Source organism: Ipomoea nil, unplaced genomic scaffold (assembly GCF_001879475.1).
Source record: "Ipomoea nil cultivar Tokyo-kokei standard unplaced genomic scaffold, Asagao_1.1 scaffold0256, whole genome shotgun sequence".
Classification (NCBI taxonomy): Eukaryota; Viridiplantae; Streptophyta; class Magnoliopsida; order Solanales; family Convolvulaceae; genus Ipomoea; species Ipomoea nil.
Window position 1 is genome coordinate 375,424 of NW_017616684.1, and position 23,268 is coordinate 398,691.

Consider the following 23,268-nt stretch of genomic DNA (forward strand, 5'->3'; position numbering starts at 1 on the left):
CCAGCAGCCCAACAGAATTGCACATTACATATGTATTCTAAATTATACAAAGACAGTATAGCATATGTAAATGACTGTATTATGCAATTGAATCAAAGGCTAGGCAGAGATAAAACTTGGCTCGGATACCACATGTAAGCACACAATCCACGTAACAATTAGTAGATACGTGGCTATTGAAACAGAGTTTAGATTACCAACCTCCAGCCATAGCTTTAGATCTTGATCACCAGGGACTCGTGGTCTGATGAGCAGAAGTTCCTCGGGCTGCTGTAAAATCTCCGTAGGTTTTAGTTATGTTTCTCTCACTTCTCTCAGTGACTTTAGATGGTGTATGATACGTCAACCGAGCAGTGAGAGGACTTGGGAGTCTAAATAACCTACATCCCATCAATGTAGGTAACTAATTACCTAATGCTGACTAAGTTCTAATACTTAGTCAGCCTATTGATTTGCACCACTTAAATATTATTGTTATTATATAATAAACTTGATAATAATAATAATGATAATACATAAGGAAAACCTTACATTACTAGGTCCTTTGATCAGTTGATGTCGTCCCAGAACGATTTTTGGAGTATATATATATATATATATATATATATATATATATATATATATATATATATATATTTGCATTAAAGCCAAATAAAACTTAAAAGGAAAAAAAAAAAAAAACAAACACAAAAAACAAAAACTGTGCATTATTCAGTATTCACCTGTCGTGAGACTTTCAAAAAAAAAAAAAAAAAAAAAAAAACCTGTCGTGAGTGTGAGTCGGTGCATGGTTTTTAGCCCTCTAAATGTTGGCAGTGCTTAAAAGTTAAAGATTTTGCGGGATGCATTATTGTCTTGCCAGTTGCCATCTCCTCCACGTGAAGCGGTTAATTCAGTATTTTATGTTTTTGCTGGGTTTGATAAGTGGTTGTTGATTAGGTTAATTAAAATGTATAATTAGTTAATAATATTGATTAATTGTAGAAAGGTATTTGATAAATTAATTGTTAGTTGATAGATGTTTGGTATCATTTCTTTTCTCAAAAAGTTAATTGAAAAAATTATTTTGACTAGATTTTTGAATTTTAACATTTTAGAGTTACAAAAAGCTAATTGACCAAACATTTATATTAATTTTTTAACTCAAGTCAAACAATTAATAGTGATCAAATAAACTAAAATTTACTGATAGACTAACTATTTTACCTAACAAGACCCATATGAATAAAATATAATTGTTAAAATTTTTAGCTAAAATGACAATTTTGAGTGGCTATTTTGTGGTAAAATATATATGGAGTCCACTCCTGATTTAGTCGCTACTTAAAGAAACGTACAGGTATGGCGACGAGCTGCTGCTGCCATGAGCTTGTATGCACAGGTCCACCGCCAGCATCCTCGGCAGTCGGCAGCGGAACCGGTCTCGACCACAGCGCTGACTATGCCGAAATGCTATGTAGACGCAGGTTTTTGGCCATCCACCGGAGAAGCCACCTACGGCGCGGTTCTCCTCTCGCAAATCGGAACCTTTTTGGCCGCCACGAATGGACATCTATCGGGATGTTTATCACCACTTATGGCTGAAGCACTTGCGTGCAAAAAAGCATTATCTTGACTCAGAGAACGAGATGTGATGGATGTGGATCTTTTAACGGACTGCTCACAGCTACGGAACTCTTTACTCCAGGCTCCCACGGTTATTCGATCCTATGTTGGTGTCGTTATAGATCAATGTAGGACGTCTTTATCTTTATTTAATCATTGTTCGTTACATGTTATTTCTAAGTTTGTTAATTTACATGCGCATACATTATCTTCGATAACTTTTGATCAGAAACACTCTATATTTTGAAACTCCGTATCTCCTGACTCTATTGCTCATTTCATTCATTAATATATGGCTACGTCCTTTATTTAAAAAAAAAAAAAAAAAAAGTATCGCCCGTCTCGGCAGCATGATATGCAACACTCTACACTCGGATTGAGACAAGTAATTTGACATGTTTATCCCTGAACAGGCTATAAATTTAACACCAAGTCCCTAAAGAGGAAGAAAAAAAAAAGTTTCCTTCTTTGTGTTCAGTGGCCCCCACTAGGGAATGCAGAGAGATGAAATATTTTCCGGTTGCTAACCCGCTCGTCGGCGCCGGGAGACCCCACAAACTACCGCACATCGGCGGCAGGAATTGTCACCGGAAACACGTCGAAGACGGGTGAATACCTACAATCTATTTTGCTTCCTACATCTCCTAATCCTCTGTTTTATAGCCTTTTATTGTTCCCAAAATTAAACACTCAAATTAGCTTTGAAAGGAGTAACGAATAGAGAAGGAAAAAAATTCAAAATTGGAATCTGAAATGGCGGCCGAGGAAAAATGCAGTGTTTTGCACGGGAAATACGAGCTGGGGCGGTTTCTAGGCCATGGAACCTTCGCGAAGGTGTACCACGCGCGGAACGTGCACACGGGGAAGAGCTCGGCGATGAAGGTCGTGGGGAAGGAGAAGGTGGTGAAGGCCGGGATGATGGAACAGATAAAGCGCGAAATCTCCGTCATGAGTATGGTGAAGCACCACAACATCGTCGAACTCTACGAGGTCATGGCGAGCAAGACGAAGATTTACTTCGCCATGGAGCTCGTCCGCGGCGGCGAGCTGTTCGCGAAGATCTCAAAGGGGCGGTTACGCGAGGAATTGGCGAGGAATTACTTCCAGCAGTTGATTTCCGCGGTTGATTTCTGCCACAGCCGCGGGGTTTACCACAGGGACTTGAAGCCGGAGAATCTGTTGCTGGACGACGATGGGAACTTGAAGGTAACGGATTTCGGGCTTAGCGCGTTCTCCGATCACCTCCGCCAGGACGGCTTGCTGCACACCACGTGCGGGACGCCGGCGTACGTCGCGCCGGAGGTGATCGGGAAGAAGGGCTACGATGGGGCGAAGGTTGATATATGGTCTTGTGGGGTGATTCTGTATGTGCTCTTGGCCGGATTTTTGCCCTTCCAAGATGAAAACGTGGTAGCCATGTACCGGAAAATTTACAGGGGGGATTTCAAATGCCCGCCCTGGTTTTCATCAGACGCTAGGAAATTGATCACCAAGATGCTGGATCCGAATCCGAATTCGAGAATCTCCATTTCCAAGATTATGGATTCTCCCTGGTTCAAGAAATCTGTCCCCAGGGCTTTAAGGAGCAAGGAAGAGGAAGAGTTTACTGTGGAAGATGAAGGTTGTTTGGGGAAAACTAAGGAAATGGAATCCTTGAATGCTTTCCATATCATCTCCTTGTCTCAGGGGTTCGATCTGAGCCCGCTGTTTGAGGAGAAGAAGAAGAAGATGGAGAAGGAGGATCTAAGATTCGCCACTACTAAGCCCGCTAGCAGTGTGATTTCCAGGCTTGAAGAACTGGCAAAAACAAGTAATTTTAGCATAAAGAAGAGTGATTCTAGTGTTAGGTTGCAGGGTCAAGAGAGTGGGAGGAAAGGGAAGCTTGGAATTTCTGCAGATTTATTTGCCTTCTCTCCTTCATTCTTAGTTGTGGAGGTGAAGAAGGCTAGTGGCGATACTCTCGAATACAATCAGTTCTGCAGCAAAGAGCTTAGACCAGCGCTTAAGGACATCGTTTGGACCTCTCCCTCTACTTGAGTAAATACTAGTTATGGCTCCGAATCTCAGGTGTGGATTCAAGGTTCTTGCTTTGCAGGATGAATTTAGATTGTCTGCTTCTAGTTTTACTCTTTTTTAGTTGAAATGAATTGGTATGTATCAAATGTGAATCAGTTTAGGCTTATTCTTGATCCCATTAGCTTTTCTTGTGCCCATCCATTGCAGTTTGCAAACTTGTAGGTTTGTATTGGTGTGATTTGTGTATTGTGGACATGAACACTATTGTTGTTGAATCAAATCTGTATATATTTCACAATTTGCAGAATACTTGTTCTTGTTCATGTTACATTTTTACAAGTTTGTACTAACATTGTATTATTGTAATGATTGTGTTGTAACTTGGTTTTGGTAGGTGATGGTGTGATTATCAAATAATATTCATCACCTAATCTTTAAGGACATTGAACTTAATTGTGAGACTATATTATATGCTCAAGAATAAGACCATCAAGGATAGACATAGATGGTATGCTATATGATCATGATTTGTTTGAATCATTTTAGGTGCATTTCTGAAATATATTACACCATATATGATTGCCCTTCAATGAGTGGTTGGAATTTGTGGATGCAATCCTTTTTTACTTTTACTAAACTTCTCCTAATTGTTGTGCTTCCAAGTGTAAACACTTGTAGATGATTTGAAAGGAGCCTTGTCAATGTTCATTCTCTGTATTTCACCGTAACTCAGTGACTCAGCAGATATGGTTTTGTTCTTCTATTATGTTTTTATTGATAAGTATGCAATATCATTCTTATCTTCCTCACTGACTGATAAAAAAAGTTGCTTGATTTACAACTTTACATCACTTTCTTGAATGTATTACATATGCGTAAGTGATTTGGTCTTCTTGGCAACAGCTTTCTCCTTGGTGCTATTAGGTAGGTGGCTGCCCATCTTTGCACATGCATATGCATGTATCCTAACTTTCTTATGTCTTATTGCTTGAAATCTTGTTGGGCAGAGTATATAGGACCCCTGGTATCATTCAAACTTCTTTTTTTTGGTGTGAGCATAGGTTTTCTCGTATACTAGGACCCAATATATGAAGAAGGCAAATAAAAAAAAAAAAAAAATAAAGCCACCGGCTGTCCGGCGTGGACAGCCGGTGGCTGTCTTCCTTCTTCATGGACAGTCGTGGCCGTCCGGCCACGACTTTTTAAGGAAGACGGCCATGGCCAACGAAGGAAGACGGCCATGGCCGTCTTCTAGATCTGGACGAGGGCTACGGCCTTCGCCGCCGCCCTCGTTCCAGATTGAGGGGACTGGAACGTCTACTCCCCTCCGTCTGGAATGAGGGTGGCGGCGAAGGCCGTAGCCCTCGTCTAGCTCTAGAAGACGGTCATGGCCGTCTTCTTTCGTCGGCCGTGGCTGTTTTTTTTTTTTTAATTTTTTTAAATTATTATTATTATTATTATAATTAATTTATAATAAATAATATTTTTAATAAAAAATAAAATAAGGACACGTGTCAACACCGTATGCATTTAACGTGATAAACAAGTCAACTTGGACTTGAACAATTTTACAGGTTTAGGGGACCTGAATGAAGCTTTTTTCACTTAGGAAATCCAATTGCACTATCCACTCGACTTAAGGGGGCCAATTTGACACTTTAAAAAAAAAATTGATTGGTGGAGTTAAACGGTGCCACTAACGACACCGTTACTCCACCATAGTGGAACGGCGTCGTTCGCAACCGTGGTGCAAACTGTTGCACAACATAACGATTGTACGGAGAATAATCCTGTGGGTAGGACCTTAAGCCAAAAAGAAAAATTGAGGTAGTTAATTTTCTTTATTCCCTTGATATTCTAGAAAATGATTGCTGGTGGTTGCATATTATCGACGCCCTTTCGGGTGTAGGTAAACCCGTCTTGTGGCCTTAGTTGGTAAAGGACCGCGAGAAAGTAAATCAACTTAGGTTATTCATAGCTGACCGGCTCAATCAAGGGAAAAAGAATTTGAACTCATAACCTTATGATTACAAGTATGAATCTATTGTAATCCTAGGTGGGATTACCCCTATTGACGCCTTATCCAATGAATTTGAAGGAACCATCCCCTTCCTACCATTACCCCTTTTTGGTGTTTGGTGATGAACATCATTTGATTGGTGAAACTGGGGCCGAATGGTATTGTGTGATAGACTAGGATTGCACAAGTGGCACAAGAAAATGGCAGATTGTTTCGGTTGTCACTGTCTGCAAATTGCTTGCTAAAGCAAAACTGTTATATTGGCATTTCAGTGGGCTATAAACTGAGTTCGTTCCTATCTACCAAGAGGGCAAGAGTTACTGATAAGAGATTTTTTTTTTTTTTTTTTTTTGTCAAGTATATACTTATAACCATACCGTCTTATGTTCTAAGAGCATCCTCAATAGTTTGATTTTTGTATAAATTTTAAGATGCCAAATAAGAGAGAAGAAGGGAAGAAAAAAAAATCAATTTTCAGGGAAAAAAAAGAAAGAAAAAAGCTATGTTAACGCCTGAAGTGCACGCGTTCGATTGGGTGCTTCTAGTGTGCTTCACGCACTAGAAGAATTTGATGCTTTTTATTTTTTTTAGTGAGGTTCACTTTTCTTCCAAAAACTAGATTTTTCTGTAATAACTCAATATATCTTTTTTCTGGCAAATTATGTTGTGGACCTGGATCCACCTTGCAAGGTGTATTACAAGTATAAGTATTACCTAATCCACCAAAAACTATCCAAAATTTCCTTATTGGCATGCTCTAACATCCGTATTACCTAATCCACCAAAAACAATGGCGTCAGCCATTTGGTTAATATTAATTATTTCAAATAATTAATGATAATTAATTCGAATGATTAATGATAATTAATTCGAATGATTAATGTCACCTAGTACCTACCGCTCCCAAGTTTATACGCCAACAAAAACAATGCCATTAAACATTTTGGTTAAGATTAATTAATTAATAAATTCCCCTAAGTGGGCAAACTCTATTAAATAAGAAGTGAGGCTAGAAATGCTCGACCAAACATTCTCCAATGGGGGAAGATATTTTGATCCCAGGTGGCATTTAAATATTACTATTTATTAATAAATTATGTGCGGCATTTCAAAATGGACGAAGATGGAGGGTCAATTAGTTGTAATTAAAAAAATTGATTTCAATAATTAATAGGTGTCTAAATTTGATTGTTTTTGACAGTATATTATATCCCCACATATATATAATTGATCTAAAATAATGATTGTTTTTGTTTGTGGTCAAGTGGCAGACAAATTATACCGTGTATCATGGTTTAAAACTGCGCCATTTTTTTTTTTAATAAAAAAAAAATGGCACCCATTTCACACCGTTCCGTATAAAGTAGCTCTGTTTGTATAACATACAGTTTCTTTTTATATACATTGCAGTTTCATTTCAACACAACTACAGTTTCATTTCGATATAATTACAGTTTCATTCGACATTATACACTCAAATATGTGAAACTGTTATTCAGTTTCATTTTATATACACTATAGTTTCATTACAACACAACTACAGTATCATTTGGATATAACTACAGTTTCATTTGACAATATACACTCAAATATGTGAAACTGTTATTGTTTCATTTTATATATATACATTGCAGTTTCATTTCAACACTACCACAATTTTATTTCAATTCAATTACAATTTTTTTTGATAATATAAAAACAATATGTGAGACAATTTCATTTTAGATACACTGTAATTTCATTTTGTAATTAACACACCAAAAATACATGCTCCGTTAATGTAACGACAACCGTTTCTTTAATTAAAGAAACGACACCGTTTTTGGACCATGATCAACAAAGCTTTGTGGATCATGGTCCACGATATAACGACTGCAAGCGGCATAACTGTGGCTCTCCCAAATTGAGAGGTCATAGATTTGAAATCTTGGAGGCATTGATTGAATATAGGTTGAGTCAATAGTACTAAAAAATAAAAGCTAATAAGTCCTAATAAATAATCAAATATATAATATTTTAATTTATAAACCAATAACAAATAATTTATACAATGTACTATTTACTAATACTTTTTTTTTCAATATGAATAAATAAATAAACATATATTTATATATAATTATATAAAATGGTGTATATATATGTACTAATATTAATAATATATACATATTAGACGGGCTTGGCGAGCCCCCATCGGCCCATCATTTTGACAAGACGAGCTAAAAAGCCTACTAAAATACAGACCATAAGATTAAAAACTCGTCCTGTCTTTTAGGCGGCGTGGAACGGGCTAAGCCCGTTTTAATGACTCTAAAGAATTTATAGGTATATTATAACAGAATTTATAGGTATATTGATGGTTATAATTAATCAAAGAATTGTAAGACTGATAAGTTTATGAAGTAAGCTTATCTTGTATTAAGTAAAGAGGCATGATGCCTTAGCACAAGATATTTGTAGGTTGTTGCTATTGAAAGTATGAATGATAAGTGATAACGAGTACGTCAAACAATACCGGCGAATGTTTTATATTTTTTTATTTATAAATTCTAATAGGGCATGTTTGTTTAGTTGATAATCAGATTCAAGTAGATAAAATGATACATGTCACGAATCGAGGTAAGGATTAAAGTTAAAGACTTAATGATGTGTCTGTATGTGTAATATTTTATATATTACTTACAATATGAAATATATATCTTAATTTAAACAGGTTTTAATAGATATATAATTCAAAGCAAAACTATACTAGATATCCTATGGAATATGGATTGTGAATAAGATCTCAATTCAACAAAAATTGTGAATAAAGAAGATGTCTATTTAATTGGAGAAGATCAGCAAAACATTTAGAGCAAAAAAATTCAACATCCAGAGAGATAATAGAGCTTGAGGAATTTTCAGGTACCTAGTTTAGAAAGGAGAAATCTTGTGTGTTCTAAGTTATCGTATATATAGTGATACTAGGTTAGGGTTATAATTGGTAGATGTGTTTCTACAATTGTGTAAATTAGTCCTTTTAAATCTTATATCTTAAATATATATGCTATAGTGAATTTGGCTATCACCTTAGGGTGTTTGCCCTGTAGAATATAATATGTGGTTTCTAAACTGCGCTTATATATGATGTCGATATGTTATTTCCTTATTCTTTACGTTCTAGTGTAATTTGATTTTCTATACTCTGTTTGTCTCTTTTTCTTTTTCTTCATTGCTTTTGATGATAGATGTTGGAATGGATTTTGTAACATACCGAAATTTACTAAGTCCATATTTTTATTTTCAGAATAGTTTTTCACTATTAAATCAGGCTAACAAAGTTAACATAATCAAATTGTGCTACTAGTTTTAAAACAATTAAACAATTACGGATTCAAAATTCTAAATATAAATTTAATATATATCTTGACAACCCAACAAAGGGCCTTTTGCAATAGTCAATAAAGCAATAATTTAGATATATATAATGGAGGATATATAAATAATATAAGTAAAAGAAATTAAGCTAAATAAATCTTAATAGAATTTAAACTTCAATTTATCCTTGAATTGAAAAAATAAAACATAGTAATACATTATGTAGGAAATTGTTTACAGAGAAAAGAAGAGTTAATCTGAATTGTTGTTGTGAGTATTCCTGCCTTTCATTGCTACTAATTCTTCTTCTCCAAAAAAATAAATAAATAAAATTAAAAAAATTCCAAACCCCAAAATCAGCTCAAAATATCCTATGTTCCCTAACATCCACAAGATAATTTCATCTCATGCAACATAAATGGCGTGTTTGGTAACATAGTTAGCTTATCAGTCAATTTTGAGATATTTGACCACTATTAGCTGTTTGACTTGGTTAAACAATCAATATAAGTGTGTGATTAATTAACTTTTATAACAGCTTATTGCTCTAAAATGATAAAATTTAAAAGTGCCCTTAGAGTTGGGGTTCAGCCTTTTGGAAGAATGATAAAATTCAAAAGTTGCTCAAAACATGTTTTTTGATAAACTTTTTGAGAAAATCATTTTGCAAGTAATCAACTATCAGCTAACAACTAAATTTTCCAAACACCCCAAAATCTGATAAAAATAAATATGATTATTTCTTCAAATTGTTACGCACCAAAGAAAATCAACAAAAATAGGCTTCAGCTGTGCTTCAATCTCTACTTCTAAGTGAACAAAATCTTCTTTGAAAGCCTTATATCTTATTGATGTTAACCGAGGAGTTTGATAATCTACAAATAATAGTTAAGACTTATTCTTGCTGGTATTTTGTCATAAATGGATGAGGAAAACAGCACCATTTCCTTAGCAATTTTAGACCTCAATTAATGGATGTGGGACTACAATACAGGTCCCACCGGGAGTTGAACCCAGGTCGCTGGATTCAAAGTCCAGAGTGCTAACCACTACACCATGGAACCACTACACAAGGTGGATTGGTTAAGAGAGCCTGACATGGAGGTCAGAAGAGCGTTTGAAAGACAAATGAAATGGAAGAGGCAGACGGATTCCCCAGGTGGTTCTTAATGTAGATGGTTCCTTTAGAGGAGAAGACTCAATTACTGGAGGAGGTGCGGTACGTCCTTAGAGACAAAGAAGGCAGATGGATCGAGCGAGGGTTACGTTGTTCGTTCTCCTTCCGCGCCAACAACCTCCTGGAAGCTGATCGGAAGGTACAAGAAAGCAGGTGATTAAGAATGGAAGGTCAACTAACATTGTTTTGGTTAGATTGGTGGATAGGCTATATATCATCCCATGAAGGAGGAGACCATCACCTTAGCTTAATTCCTCCTGACGATCTATTTCTTTATGTGGCTGACTACTGGGATGTGACATCTGGGTGGAAATGGCATAAGTTGAAAGGGCTGCTGTCTGATCTGGCACTGCAATTAATCAACGGAAAATACTTGGTGTACTCTCATTTTAAACTCCCAACTTATACTTCTTCTCACATGTTCTTGATATAGACATTTTTCTGTGAACGCACATGATGAAAATAACCAATCCTAATTTGCCACCTCAAAAAGTATAAATGAGGGAGTAAGTCTATGTAGTAGAACTCTTAATCAACAAAGAGTATTTGTTGTTCACTGGAATCCAGACAAGCCGGATGGATTTGCATGGGGCAGAGGAGCTATGGTAGAAAATGATATAGCTTGTATCCCGGTTTGGAGAAATTCATTATAACAATATCAAAGTATCATTGTACTTTCATTACAATTTCATTTGACGATATACATTATAAATGAGCTCTTTTTCCACAAATACTATTTTAATTATAGTAATGCTGAAGTATTATTTTAATTTAAGGTTCATTTGACAATATATATTACTATATGGCTCTAAATTAGTGTCATTTTTCACCCAGACTAATTTCATTATAAAAATACTAAAATATGATTTTAATTATACTACAGTTTCATTTCACAATAATGTGCTATGTGTTTTAGTTTCATTTTCATACACTAGTTTCATTATAGCAATACTAAAGTATCACAAAAATCTATTCCTACAAGTACAACATAACTGAACTTGAATACATAGCAGCAAGAAGTTGTTGTGCATAAATTCTTTGAATAAAACAATTCAAAGACTATGGTATACTATGCAAAGTCGTAAACATATGTGGAGTAGCACAATTTATACATACAATAAAACTTGACCACAACAAGACTTTTCAAGGCCACAAGAAAACTTTAGATCAGATAAAGTAGTAAAGCTTATAACAAACAATGATGATAAACAACTTTACATCTTAACCAACATTCTCTACTAGATCCTTACTACTTTTAAACATTGGTACAGTATCCAAGATAGATACTTGCCTTTTCAAGAAAGAAGCATTGAAAGTCACATTAAGATGAACTTAAAAGACAAGTTGAAATTAAAGTAGTTGTTAGAGGCCTTCTACACTTGTCAAATTCAAACATATTATTTTATTGTCGAGTGGGTAATTCAAATTGTTTTCCCTCCAACCGACAAATTCGAAATGCAACTACAAATAGATAGAATGCTCAAGTTCAAAATCAATTACTGACAAAGATCAAGATATTTTAACAAGATATGAAGTATTCAAAAAGATATACACTGTCGTCATCAAGTTCTACAAGAGACTTCAAAATTTATAGAAGATCTACCGTTGGAAATCTTCAATTTTCCAACCACCCTAAAGTGATATAATTATGTAGAATAGTAAAAATTGCAATAATCACAATAATGCAGTGATAGTAGGTATGTCAAATTGGTTTTATTATCAGCTTCCATGTGCCGCAGAAAGGACCTAATTTTGCCAAAACATCAGCTGATGGTATCTAATTAACTTGCACTTTCAGTTTAGCCTCCAAAATACTGAGAAAATAATGGCATAATGTTTGTAAAACAGCAGGTTTACAAACCACAACCACAGCTTTGATATGTGAATAGACAAGACTAAATCCTTAGCAATAAATTAAAGCAAGTTTTGAAAACTGTACTAAATCTTTGCATGCATTCAATGGATATATATAATGGAACTTGAAAGCCAGCATCACAGGGGGAAGAGATAGATAGGATGTATGTTATCTTCAATTCTGAGGATTAGCTAGGAAGCAAGGATTTCCTTGAGTCCAGCCTTGTGCTCTGGTGTCAATCCAGTTGGGAATTCGATGTTGAACTTGATCCTCAAATTGCCTCTCTTTGAGGGATCTTTAAGTATCGGCATCCCTTCGCTTGCCACCACCTCTTCATAGTTCGGGTGTATGATGCTGTTGATAGGCACTGTCAAGTTTCTCCCATCCAGCGTCGTCAAATGGACTGTATAGCCTGCTAACGCTTCAGCCAGCGATACTTTCTGTACCATGATTAGATCATTGCGTTCTCTGGTGAACATGCTGTGTGGTTTCTCCTCAATTATGAACACAATATCTGCAGGAATCACATTTGGGTCTTCGTTCCCTTTCTCTGGGAATGTGACTTTTGTTCCCTTCTTCAAACCGGGTTTGATTGGGATGGTTAAGATCTCTTCTACCACCCTTCTTGCCCCACTTTCATCACCTATTATCTCCCTCGAGATTTTTATCTTTTTGTGGGTTCCCTTGTAGAGTTCCTCTAGGCGACAACCCAACTTTGTTTCAACTGGCGCTCCTTTCCTTCTATGTTGATCATAGACTGCCCTCTTCCGCGGGTCACTTAAAACACCGTAAGCTTCACAAATCTGCTTGAATTTGGCCTCAGCAGCTTCTTTCTTTCTCTTGGGGTTCTTATCAGGGTGCCACTTCATAACCATATTTCTGTAAGCTTTCTTCAATTCTTCATCTTTTGCATTCCTATCCCACCTGCAATATCTGGTAGTCAGGGACGGAGCCAGGACGGAACAATGCTGGGGGCCGAACTACGATTGAAGTACTAAATTAAATACATTGATATCCCGTTAACATATCTCAAAATAATCATTACATTACAAATTCAATAAAGTTTAGAATAAATTATTTATAATTGAATCTATATTAAATTATTTTGCAATATGCTTTTCAATGCACATTACTTTGCATTGTACGGTTGAAAGAATGAAAACATTCACGCATGTTTTAAAAGACTATTGATTATTTCTTGAAAAACCCTCTTCACAACATAACATAATAGCAATTGTTTTCTCAAATACATATACTACACAATTGTTACATTATTATGCATTTTAAATTAAATACAAAATTTATCACACAACCACAAATTTACATAATTAATCAAACAAATGCACTTGATATCCATGATTTAGAATCAAACAAAACAATTATTTAAGATAAACAATAGAATATGAAACAAAAATTAACCAAACAAGTAGTTATAAATAAAAATAAAAAATAAAAATTAACTTGAAAAATATGCATAGATTTTGTTAATGACAAATTATCTTATTATAACGTATATGCCGCATATATGCATGGTTCTACGCAGAGAAACTAGTAAGTAGGTTAAATGAAATTTAATTTGAATGTGAGTCAACAATATATGGAATACATAATTTGAAATAGGAGAGAACTGAAAAAGTTGAGAAGATGAAAAAATTTATAACTTTACCTGTAAGATTAATTAAGTGGAGGGGAGCCAAATATTTTGAAAAAACAACAAAATTTTAAAATTCTATATAATATTTTTAAAAAAAAATTTAATACATATATAATATTAAAAAATTTTGGGGTGGGAGAGGGGGGCCAAGGCCCCCCCCTAAACATACACTTACCTCCGTCCCTGCTTGTAGTAATCCACCGCCATCACCTTCTTCTTCTTTGTTGGTTGTGCGGTCAGCGGCAGGCAATGGCAGGGTTAGAATAACGAGAATATAGGAGAAATATATAGATAAATCGCTTTGTGAATATTAAAAGTCAATTGATGCACCAGGGCGCACATAACACTATGCACCCCGTGCCTCCCAAGACGACGTCGTTTTGTTAAGTTGTTAAAAAAAAATCTTCTGTTTCGAATGCACATAAACTCATAACAAAAAAACACATAATACACATAAACTTTTAACTGAATACACATAATGGGTTTGGTTAACATAATACACATAAATTTTTAACTGAATACACATAAACTCATAACACAATACACATAAACTTTTAACTGAATACACATAATGTGTTTGGTTAACATAATACACATAACCTCTTAACTGAATACATATAAACTCATAACTCAATACACATAAAATTTTAACTGAATACACATAATAAGGTTTGGTCTGTTCGGATGGACGAAGTGATGTCAGTATGACGTCAGCATGAAACGCGCGTGTTTTGTGCCTGGGCGCACATTGCTATGTGCGCCGTAGTGCATGATATAAATTGCCATTAAAAGTTGTCCCCTCTAATAATAAATCTAGACTGCCTCTAACAAGCCCAATCCTTAATAAACGGCAAATTATTGTGTGGACCATGGTCCACACAATGTTATGTGGATCATAATAAAAAGTAAAATTTTAATATACTAAATATAAATTAGTTTTGTACTGAATGTACATTATACAATATAATGTACACTCAGTACAAAAATAATGTACATCCCCTGAATACAATGTACATTATTTTTGTACTGAATATACATTATTTTTGTATTGAATGTACATTATTTTACAGTATACAAAATATGGTCCACACAACTTGTGTTAACCATGGTCCACACAATAATGATTGTTAATAAACCAATCGTTATACTGTGCACCAGGTCCCACAATGAATTGTACGCCCTAAAAAATTTCCTGTTTCGTATGTACGGAATTGTATAGTAGAATACACAAAAATTTTTAACATAATACACATAAACTATCTAACTACAATCTACATCTACAATTTTAATAATAGCCAATAATGTTAGGCCCTTAACTGGAACAAAAAAAAATGTCGGTAGTATTGTTTCTTAAAATGAATGGTTCATATTATTTTGATTTTAGTATTTTTAAATGATTTCCCTTATTTACCCTCTATTATATTATTTTCTTCGCTTAAATAACCTAAATTCCGTTAGTATAAACTTTAGTAACGGAATATTCTGTTAACTATTTATTATTTTTTAACTTACTCATTAATTTCTATAAGAAAGGTCATAGGTTTGAACCTCATCCCAATTAGAGTTGGCATAATTGTTAAACATATACTACGGATATGTTATAATGTATTAAAAATATATATAATATAAAATTTAAATAAACTTTGGTCAAATAATTAGTCCGACTAAATACATAACATTCAAAGTTAAACATCAAAGATTATAAATCTATAACTTTAAAAATCATTTAATTTTTATGCATTTAATTTCATTTAGTTAATCTTCTTTTGATTATTTAGATCAGAACAAAATTTAATATTTCTATTTTACTTTTGCATTACTGGTATGATTTAGGTAGTTATGGTATTAATATTTTTGTATGTATTTTTATAATGGTACTATTGTACATTACTTTACAAATATTATACTATTATTTTTTTATCGGACAAAATTGTTCTTACAACATTGCCAGACCTGTGCGATCTAACTACAAAGTTGTTGATCATAAATACAATTACACCTGAACTTTAAAATGGTAGGACCATTTTCCAAAGAATTTGACAATGTTGACATCCCATTGGCTCCAATTGAACAAGTTTACACATCAGAATTTTATCAATGCATTAAAACTTCTAAAGAAATTTGTAAATTAATTTTTATTATATCATTATAATAATATCTATTGTAACTATATATTTTGAATTATTTATTATCATCTTCTATTGACAAGAATTGTAACAATTGTCATTGACAAACTCTCAAAACAGTTTGTCTTAACAACGAATGTAAATTAAAAAAAAAAATCAATGATTTCATTATTGTTGATGAAAAGTATGTACGCCACTTTATTACTCTTATTAAATTAAATAAATTTGTAGCTACAACAAAAAAAAAAAAAACATATGCATTTAATTAATTTAGAATTTTAGATGTCTATAATGCCTTTATTTAAAAAAAAAATCATTATAAAAAATTTAAAAGAGATAATTTCATTAGTTTTATTATCTTTATTTTCTACCATTCAAAGATTCATTACCTTCAAATTTAATAATTTATTATATTCAATACATTGTCAATTGTATTCTTTTTACATTATCTTGTAATTAAATATCAAAGTTATAATACAAAATATGTTATATAAATATTTATTTACCAAGTATTTTATACAAATATAATAAATATTAATATTTTGTTCAATATTTTCACATGATAACCTACGACACACATTTCACAATGAATGAAATATGTAGGGAAAAACTACCACTACCAAATATCAATAGGTGCTTGTAAGATAAAGAGTTAATAGTATAACTAAGATCCCATCATATACACAACAAGGTAAATCTAAAGCTTTCTACACCATAATCTCATTGCACGATGAATCCATTTATGCTACCACCAGTAACCCAATTTCACATGACACACTACCAATAAAAAAAAAAAAAGGACATGTACAGAAGATGAAGACAATGACAATGCTACCAAAAAAAAATTTAAGAAGAATTAGAGGAATTTAAACCAAAAGTAGTATTTATTTAGACTATCGTTTTTAGACTAAGGGGGGTGTATTCAATCCAGACTTTTAAAGAGTTTTAAAGAATTTTACTGACTTTCAAAGTTTGGGGGTATTCAATTTAGACTTTTAAAGACTCTTTAAAAGTTTACCGGTATTCGATTCAGACTTTTCAGAAGTCTTTAAAAGTATACTGGTATTCATTTCAGACTTTTATAGAGTCTTTAAAAGTCTACTGGTATTCAAATATTTATCAACTTTCATAGACTCTATCAGAATAGGATTTCTGTAGACTTTTTCTTCATTAATATAAATAGATGAAATCCGACCCTCCAACCCCAAACTTTTCAATTTTCTCTACAGACTTTTTTCTCTATTTAAACCAGACAAATTCTTCATCAATTTCTACCAAATTTTACGGTACGTTTCAAACTTTTCACAATACTATACTTTATAATTTATTATTATTTTTATTTATGCAATTTTGTTTTGCTTTTCTTAATTCTGTTCGCAGCAGCGAACATGCTGCGAACAGCAGCAGCTTGCTACTGTTCGCAGCATATTTTAAATCTGCTTAAATCTGGTGTTATGCTGCTGTTCGCAACAGAAATCTTCTATAAATTTTTGTTACAATCAGTAGAATTTTTTTTTGAAAGCAACCAGTAGAATTAATATACTCAAATTTTTACAAATTCGTTTTATATAATTAACATAATTTTATGTTATTATTGTTCATTAATTATTAATATATGTATTTGTGTTAAGTTGAATTTTTTGAGAGATTCTTATTTGTTTTATAGTAATGGGGGATCAAGAAAAGAGTAAAGGTAAAAATAAATTTAATGGAAATTATGCATTGTGGGCACCTGAGGAGAGTATTTAATGGTTTATAAAAATATATTTTTGTAAAAAAATTATAAATAGTATATTAATAAAAGTTATGAAATGTTTGTAAGGGTGTATTCAATTTAGAGTTTTAATGACTTTTGTAGACTTTTTAATATGAAAAAGTTTTTAAAAGTCTATAAATGTTTGTCCTATGAATTTTTAAAGACTCTTACAAAGTTGATGAAAGTTTAAAAGATTCTATGAAAGTCTACAAAATCTCTACAAAAGTCATTAAAAATCCATCACTTTAAAAGTCTTTGAAACTCTTTAAAAATCTTGATTGAATACACCCCCCTAAGTATTTAGACTAACGTTATTACAAAGTTTAAAACATTTATTTTAGTAACAATATAATCAATCTCTCATATATTATCTTGTATTTATATACTTTAAATAAACAAATTCAATATTTATTTACCTATGCATGAACATTTGCGATATAATATTGCATTGATATACTTTGAAATACTTATTTAAAAATAATTATTGGGCGTCGCGCAAAGCGCGTAAAAGAACTAGTTAACATAATACACATTAACTCTTAACATAATACACATAAACTCTTAACATAAATACACATAAACTCTTAACATCTACAAATCTATACATATACAAATACAAATCTAATAAGAGTCAATAATGTTAGGCCCTTAACTGGAACAAAAAAATGTCGGTAGTAGTTGTTTCTTAAAATGAATGGTTCATTTATTTTGATTTTAGTATTTTTTAATGATTTTCTTTATTTACCCTCTATTATATTATTTTCTTCCCTTATTCCGTTAGTATAAACTTTAGTAACGGAATATTCCGTTAACTATTTATTATTTTTAACATACTCATTAATTTATATAAGAAATGTCTTAGGTTCGAACCACATCCCGATTAGAGTTGACATAATTGTTAAACATATATTATGAATACTAGTTATTTTATGCGCTTTGTGCGAATGAAATAATACCCAATGATTATTTTTATATAAGTATTTCAAAGTATATCAATGCAATATTATATCAGAGATGTTCATGCATAGGTAAATAAATATTGAATTTGTTTATTTAAATCGGTAATTTAAAGTATATAAATGCAAAATAATATATGAGAGATTGATTTTCTTGTCACTAAAATAAATATTTGCAACTTTGTAATAACGCTAGTCTAAATTATTGTCACATGACTATATGTTCATAATTTGATAACTATACAGTTTAGAAATTATGAATCTATAGTACAGATATTATGAATCTGCAGTATAGAAATTATGAATCTGATCTATTGTATAAAAATTATGAATTTACTGTATTTAAATTATGAATATAAGGTTTAGAAATTATGAATGTACAGTATAGAAATTATAAATCTACAGTATAAAAATTATTGAGGATAATAGTGCCACTAACGGCCCCATTACTCAGCCACATGAAAACGGCGTTGTTTGGAACCGTGCTCACCTTGTAAGGTGGGTACGGTTCCGCAGCATAACGCTCCACATGCTTTATGGTCCATGTTGCTACATAGACCATGGTCCATAATAAAATTTGCCCTGTATAACAACTGATTATTTGAATATTTTATTAATACCATGAAAAAATTAAAAAAAAAATATATATAATTAATTAAAGTCAACCATATTAACTACTTTGAGAGATTTTGTGACAAAGAGAGTATTCAAATCACACAACAAATTGAAGTGAGAACTACCTTGCAATGTCCTTGTTTGACAATCAGTAGTTAGCGGATTATATTAGCGGATTTGACCAAAGAATTTATTTAATTATTAACATTGGGTAGAAAAAATGACCGTCAAATTATTAAATCAAATGAATGGTTCAAATTGTTCAGGTTTTAATTTTTTTTAATGTTTTTCTAATTTATCCTTAATTATATGATTATCCATTTAACTTTTCCGTTAAATACCGTTAATTCACCGTTAGTCTAATTCTAATATTAACGTCTAATATAGAATTATAATTACACCATTAATCTAATTCTAATATTAAAGTCTTAATAGAACTTAACCACAAATCCTAATGTCGAAACCTCCTCAAACAATATTAGTATATATTTAATATTTTATGCCCTAATTTTTATTTGTTCTCCCTTATGTCCCGTATTTGGTTTCAACCATACCTATACAATTATTTTATTGACAATTATAATCAATTTTGACTATATTATCTTGCATTTGTAAACTTAGAATTACCTATTTAACCCGCACGGGCTTAGCTCAATGGTTTAGTGGGCAGTATTTGGGAGAAGAGACCAAGGTTTGAACCTCGGCGGCGGCAGTGCGGGAATTATGTCCAAAGTGGGTAGATTCCTTGTTCGCAACGGCATTTGGTCCTGTCTGCTGAACCATTGAGTCACCGTGATTTACAACTTCCCACAATGCTCTGTCGGGTCGGAATGTGGGGGGCCCTTGGGGTTGGGGACTCAACCTTTGCAAGAAGAATTACCTATTTAAATACGCAAATTCAACCTTCAATTATCTATGCATGAACAATTTCAATATAATCTTGTCTTAATATACTTTAAAGTACTTATTTAAAAAAAAACATTGGGCATTATCCCAATCGCGCAACGCGTAAAAAAAACTAGTTTGAATAATAGGCCTAATGATTATAATTAAGCATCATAATCCTTTTTTTTTTTTTGAAAAAAACTAGCTGCTGCATAAATTATAGTAAATCAGCAATATAAATGGGTGTAGAAACATCCCAAACACTAAGGGTAGATAATGAAAGAGCTGCCCGTGCAAGCGCATAAACAACATGATGTGTTGTTTCGCTGACCTTTTGTTGTGAGTGTCTACGGATTATTGTTAGCATTATTAATAAGGATCTCCTTTGTTCGGAGATGGTCGATCCATCTGCCTTCTTTGTCTCTAAGGACTGCACCTCCTCCAGCAATTGAGTCTTCTCCTCTAACGGAACCTTCAACATTAAGCAACACTGGGGAATCCGTCTGCCTCTTCCATTTGATCTGTCTTTCAACGTATCTTCCCTGAAGACTTCCTGGCTTAAATTAGATGATCTTGCAAACGCTCTTTTGAACTCCATGTCATGCATGCTCTCTTAACCGATCCACCTTGTATAGTGGTTCCATGGTGTAGTGGTTAGCACTCTGGACTTTGAATCCAGTGACCTGGGTTCAACTCCTGGTGGGACTTGTGTTGTATTTCCTCATCCATTAATTAAGGCAAATTATGTTGTGGATTTGGGTCTAAAACGGTGCCACGAATCAAGAAAAATCATTAATTAAGGCCAAATTTTAAGGCAAATTATGTTGTGGACTTTCCTCATCCATTAATTAAGGCAAATTATGTTGTGGATTTGGGTCTAAAATTGTTGAGGAAACGGTGCCATGAATCAAGAAAAATCATTAATTAAGGCCAAATTTTAAGGCAAATTATGTTGTGGACTTGGGTCTAAAATTGTTGAGGAAACGGTGCCACGAATCAAGAAAAATCAAATTATGTTGTGGACTTGGGTCCAAAATCGTTGAGGAAACGATGCCACGAATCAGGAATTTGAAGCAAGTAATTTTTATATATAAATAATAGTTGTTCAAAAATTTGTATCAAATATAAATATTGTATAAAAGATACATCTAAAATCTACACTATAACGTCCAAAATAGTCCTATAGTATTGTAAAATAATACAATTCCTAATAGAAGAATATATTGTTTCTTACTTTCCTGTTGTACTCAAACACTCCTAAATCACCTATAAATATAGCTCAAAACTCAGCACTCCATCACCAAGACGAAAACAGAAGATTATTGAGGAAGAGCAATTTGGAGCTTGACTTTTCAATTTGGAGCATTCCATTCTGTTAACTTTAGTTTCTATAGGTGAAGTAAGGATTACAAGTTCATGGGTCGCTGGATATATAATTATACAATTAATCATGGGTTGTCGATTTTTTTTTTTATAATTATTACAATTAATTTTATAATAATCTATAATTTTTTTATGCTTAAGGTATAATATTATGAGAAGTAAATAAATTATAATTTCTATTTTTTGGTGTAATTATTATGGTAATTATTATGGTTATATATATGTAAGGAGCATGGGTGATATTGTTTTTAATGTTGCTTCCGATGGAATATCATCTTTGCTCTTGCCGGGAGTCAGGATAACGCATTCTTGATTTGCTATACCACTCTCTTTGAACGAAGATTCCACGTGCAATATATCGCAAGGCAGTGACCTTGCTGAGCTTATAATAATGAGCAAATTGATAATATGGGATGAAGCACTGATGACGCACAAACACTATTTTGAGGCTTTGGACAAAACCATGAGGGATCTATTGAGGTTCGCCATACCGGATAGTGCTGAAAAGACTTTTGGTGGAAAGACAATAGTTTTGGGCGGCAATTTTAGATATAACCTACCTGTTATTCCGAAAGCAACAAGACCAGTAGTTGTCAGAGCAAATATTAATTCTTCATACCAATGGACAAATTGCAAGGTATTAAGACTCACCAAGAACTTAAGACTATGGACCTTAGCTTCAGAGAAAGATATATAGACGGTTGATTGGTTTTCAAAATGGATTGCAGACATCGGAGATGGGATTGCAAAGGTTGTAAACAATTGTTCATTTGAGATTGATATTCCGACACAGTTTTTGTTCAAAGGTGGACACGATCCCATAGCAACTATAGTGGAAAACACATTCCCAAGCTCGAGATATGACATGCTTGATGAGTCGCAGCTCGAAGGACAAGCGATCCCTACACCGACTTTAGATGTAGTTGATCAAATTAATCAGTACATGTGCGACATGAATAATGTAGAAGGACGAATATATTTAAGTTGTGACTCTTTGTGTAAGGAAGAATCAGACAGTGAAAATCTATCAGAAGCACACACTCTTGAATTCTTAAATAGTTTGAAATTGTCGGGTCTTCATAATCACATTGACATTAAAGGTCGGTGCACATGTTATGTTATTGCGGAACATAGACCACTCTCTTGCTATTTTTGTCTAGAAAATGGGAACATTTGCCCAATTTATAAAAATCATAAACAATGATATATAAAAATCTCTAAAGTTACAGCACTGCCGCATGCGTACATCTACACATTAACTATTAATTTGAGCAATTACTTGCTCGAATTCAAGCAATGATAATATCAAGAAACATAAACGATCCAAACCATATCTTCAATTGCATTATATAATACTCTGTATTTGATGTAATAATATAAATAATTGTATATCGATCCAAATATTATTAATATATTATAACAAATTCATTCCGTGCATCGCACGAGTGAAAGATAAAGTGAATATTAACAATTGACTGAAAATTAAAAATGATCCCAAATTAATCGAAATGAAAAAGGAAATGGCCAGACTGCCCAAACAATAGTATATGTAAATTGGAAAATGAATCTATTATTAATATTTGATTGAAAATATTTTTAAAAAAATGTTATTAATAATTAATAACTAATTGATATGTATTAAAAAAATAATTGACTGAGAATATAAATGACACGGAAATTAGGCCAATTCAAAAAAGAAATGAATATTAATAATTGTCTGGAAATTAAAAATGATCTCCATATTAACTATTTCGAAAAGGAAACAGATTAACTATAGTATAGGTAAATTGGAAAAAGTATCTGTTATTAATAATTGACTGAAAATATTTAAAATAAATTTGTTATTAATAATTAACTAATTAATAT

General features: G+C 32.9%; 2 protein-coding genes and 2 non-coding genes across 4 annotated transcripts; 2 read left to right on the top strand and 2 right to left on the bottom strand.

Moving 5' to 3' along the window:
- Window positions 1-2,031: 2,031 nt before the first annotated feature.
- Window positions 2,032-3,930, top strand: LOC109146956 (CBL-interacting serine/threonine-protein kinase 6-like). The gene has a single exon (XM_019294609.1). It carries the CDS (start codon window positions 2,359-2,361, stop codon window positions 3,640-3,642), a length of 1,284 nt encoding a protein of 427 aa, XP_019150154.1. The 5' UTR covers window positions 2,032-2,358; the 3' UTR covers window positions 3,643-3,930.
- Window positions 3,931-9,987: 6,057 nt separating this feature from the next.
- On the bottom strand, window positions 9,988-10,059 carry TRNAQ-UUG. The gene has a single exon. It is a non-coding gene; the product is annotated as a tRNA-Gln (tRNA).
- A 2,159-nt stretch (window positions 10,060-12,218) lies between these two features.
- Window positions 12,219-13,888, bottom strand: LOC109146986 (dnaJ homolog subfamily B member 13-like). The gene is made up of 2 exons (XM_019294636.1): window positions 13,869-13,888; window positions 12,219-12,960 (listed from the first exon to the last, which is right to left on the bottom strand). The coding sequence occupies exons 1-2, from the start codon at window positions 13,886-13,888 to the stop codon at window positions 12,219-12,221; spliced, it is 762 nt and encodes a 253-aa protein (XP_019150181.1).
- Window positions 13,889-20,655: 6,767 nt separating this feature from the next.
- On the top strand, window positions 20,656-20,727 carry TRNAQ-UUG. Its single transcript has one exon. It is a non-coding gene; the product is annotated as a tRNA-Gln (tRNA).
- Window positions 20,728-23,268: the final 2,541 nt, after the last annotated feature.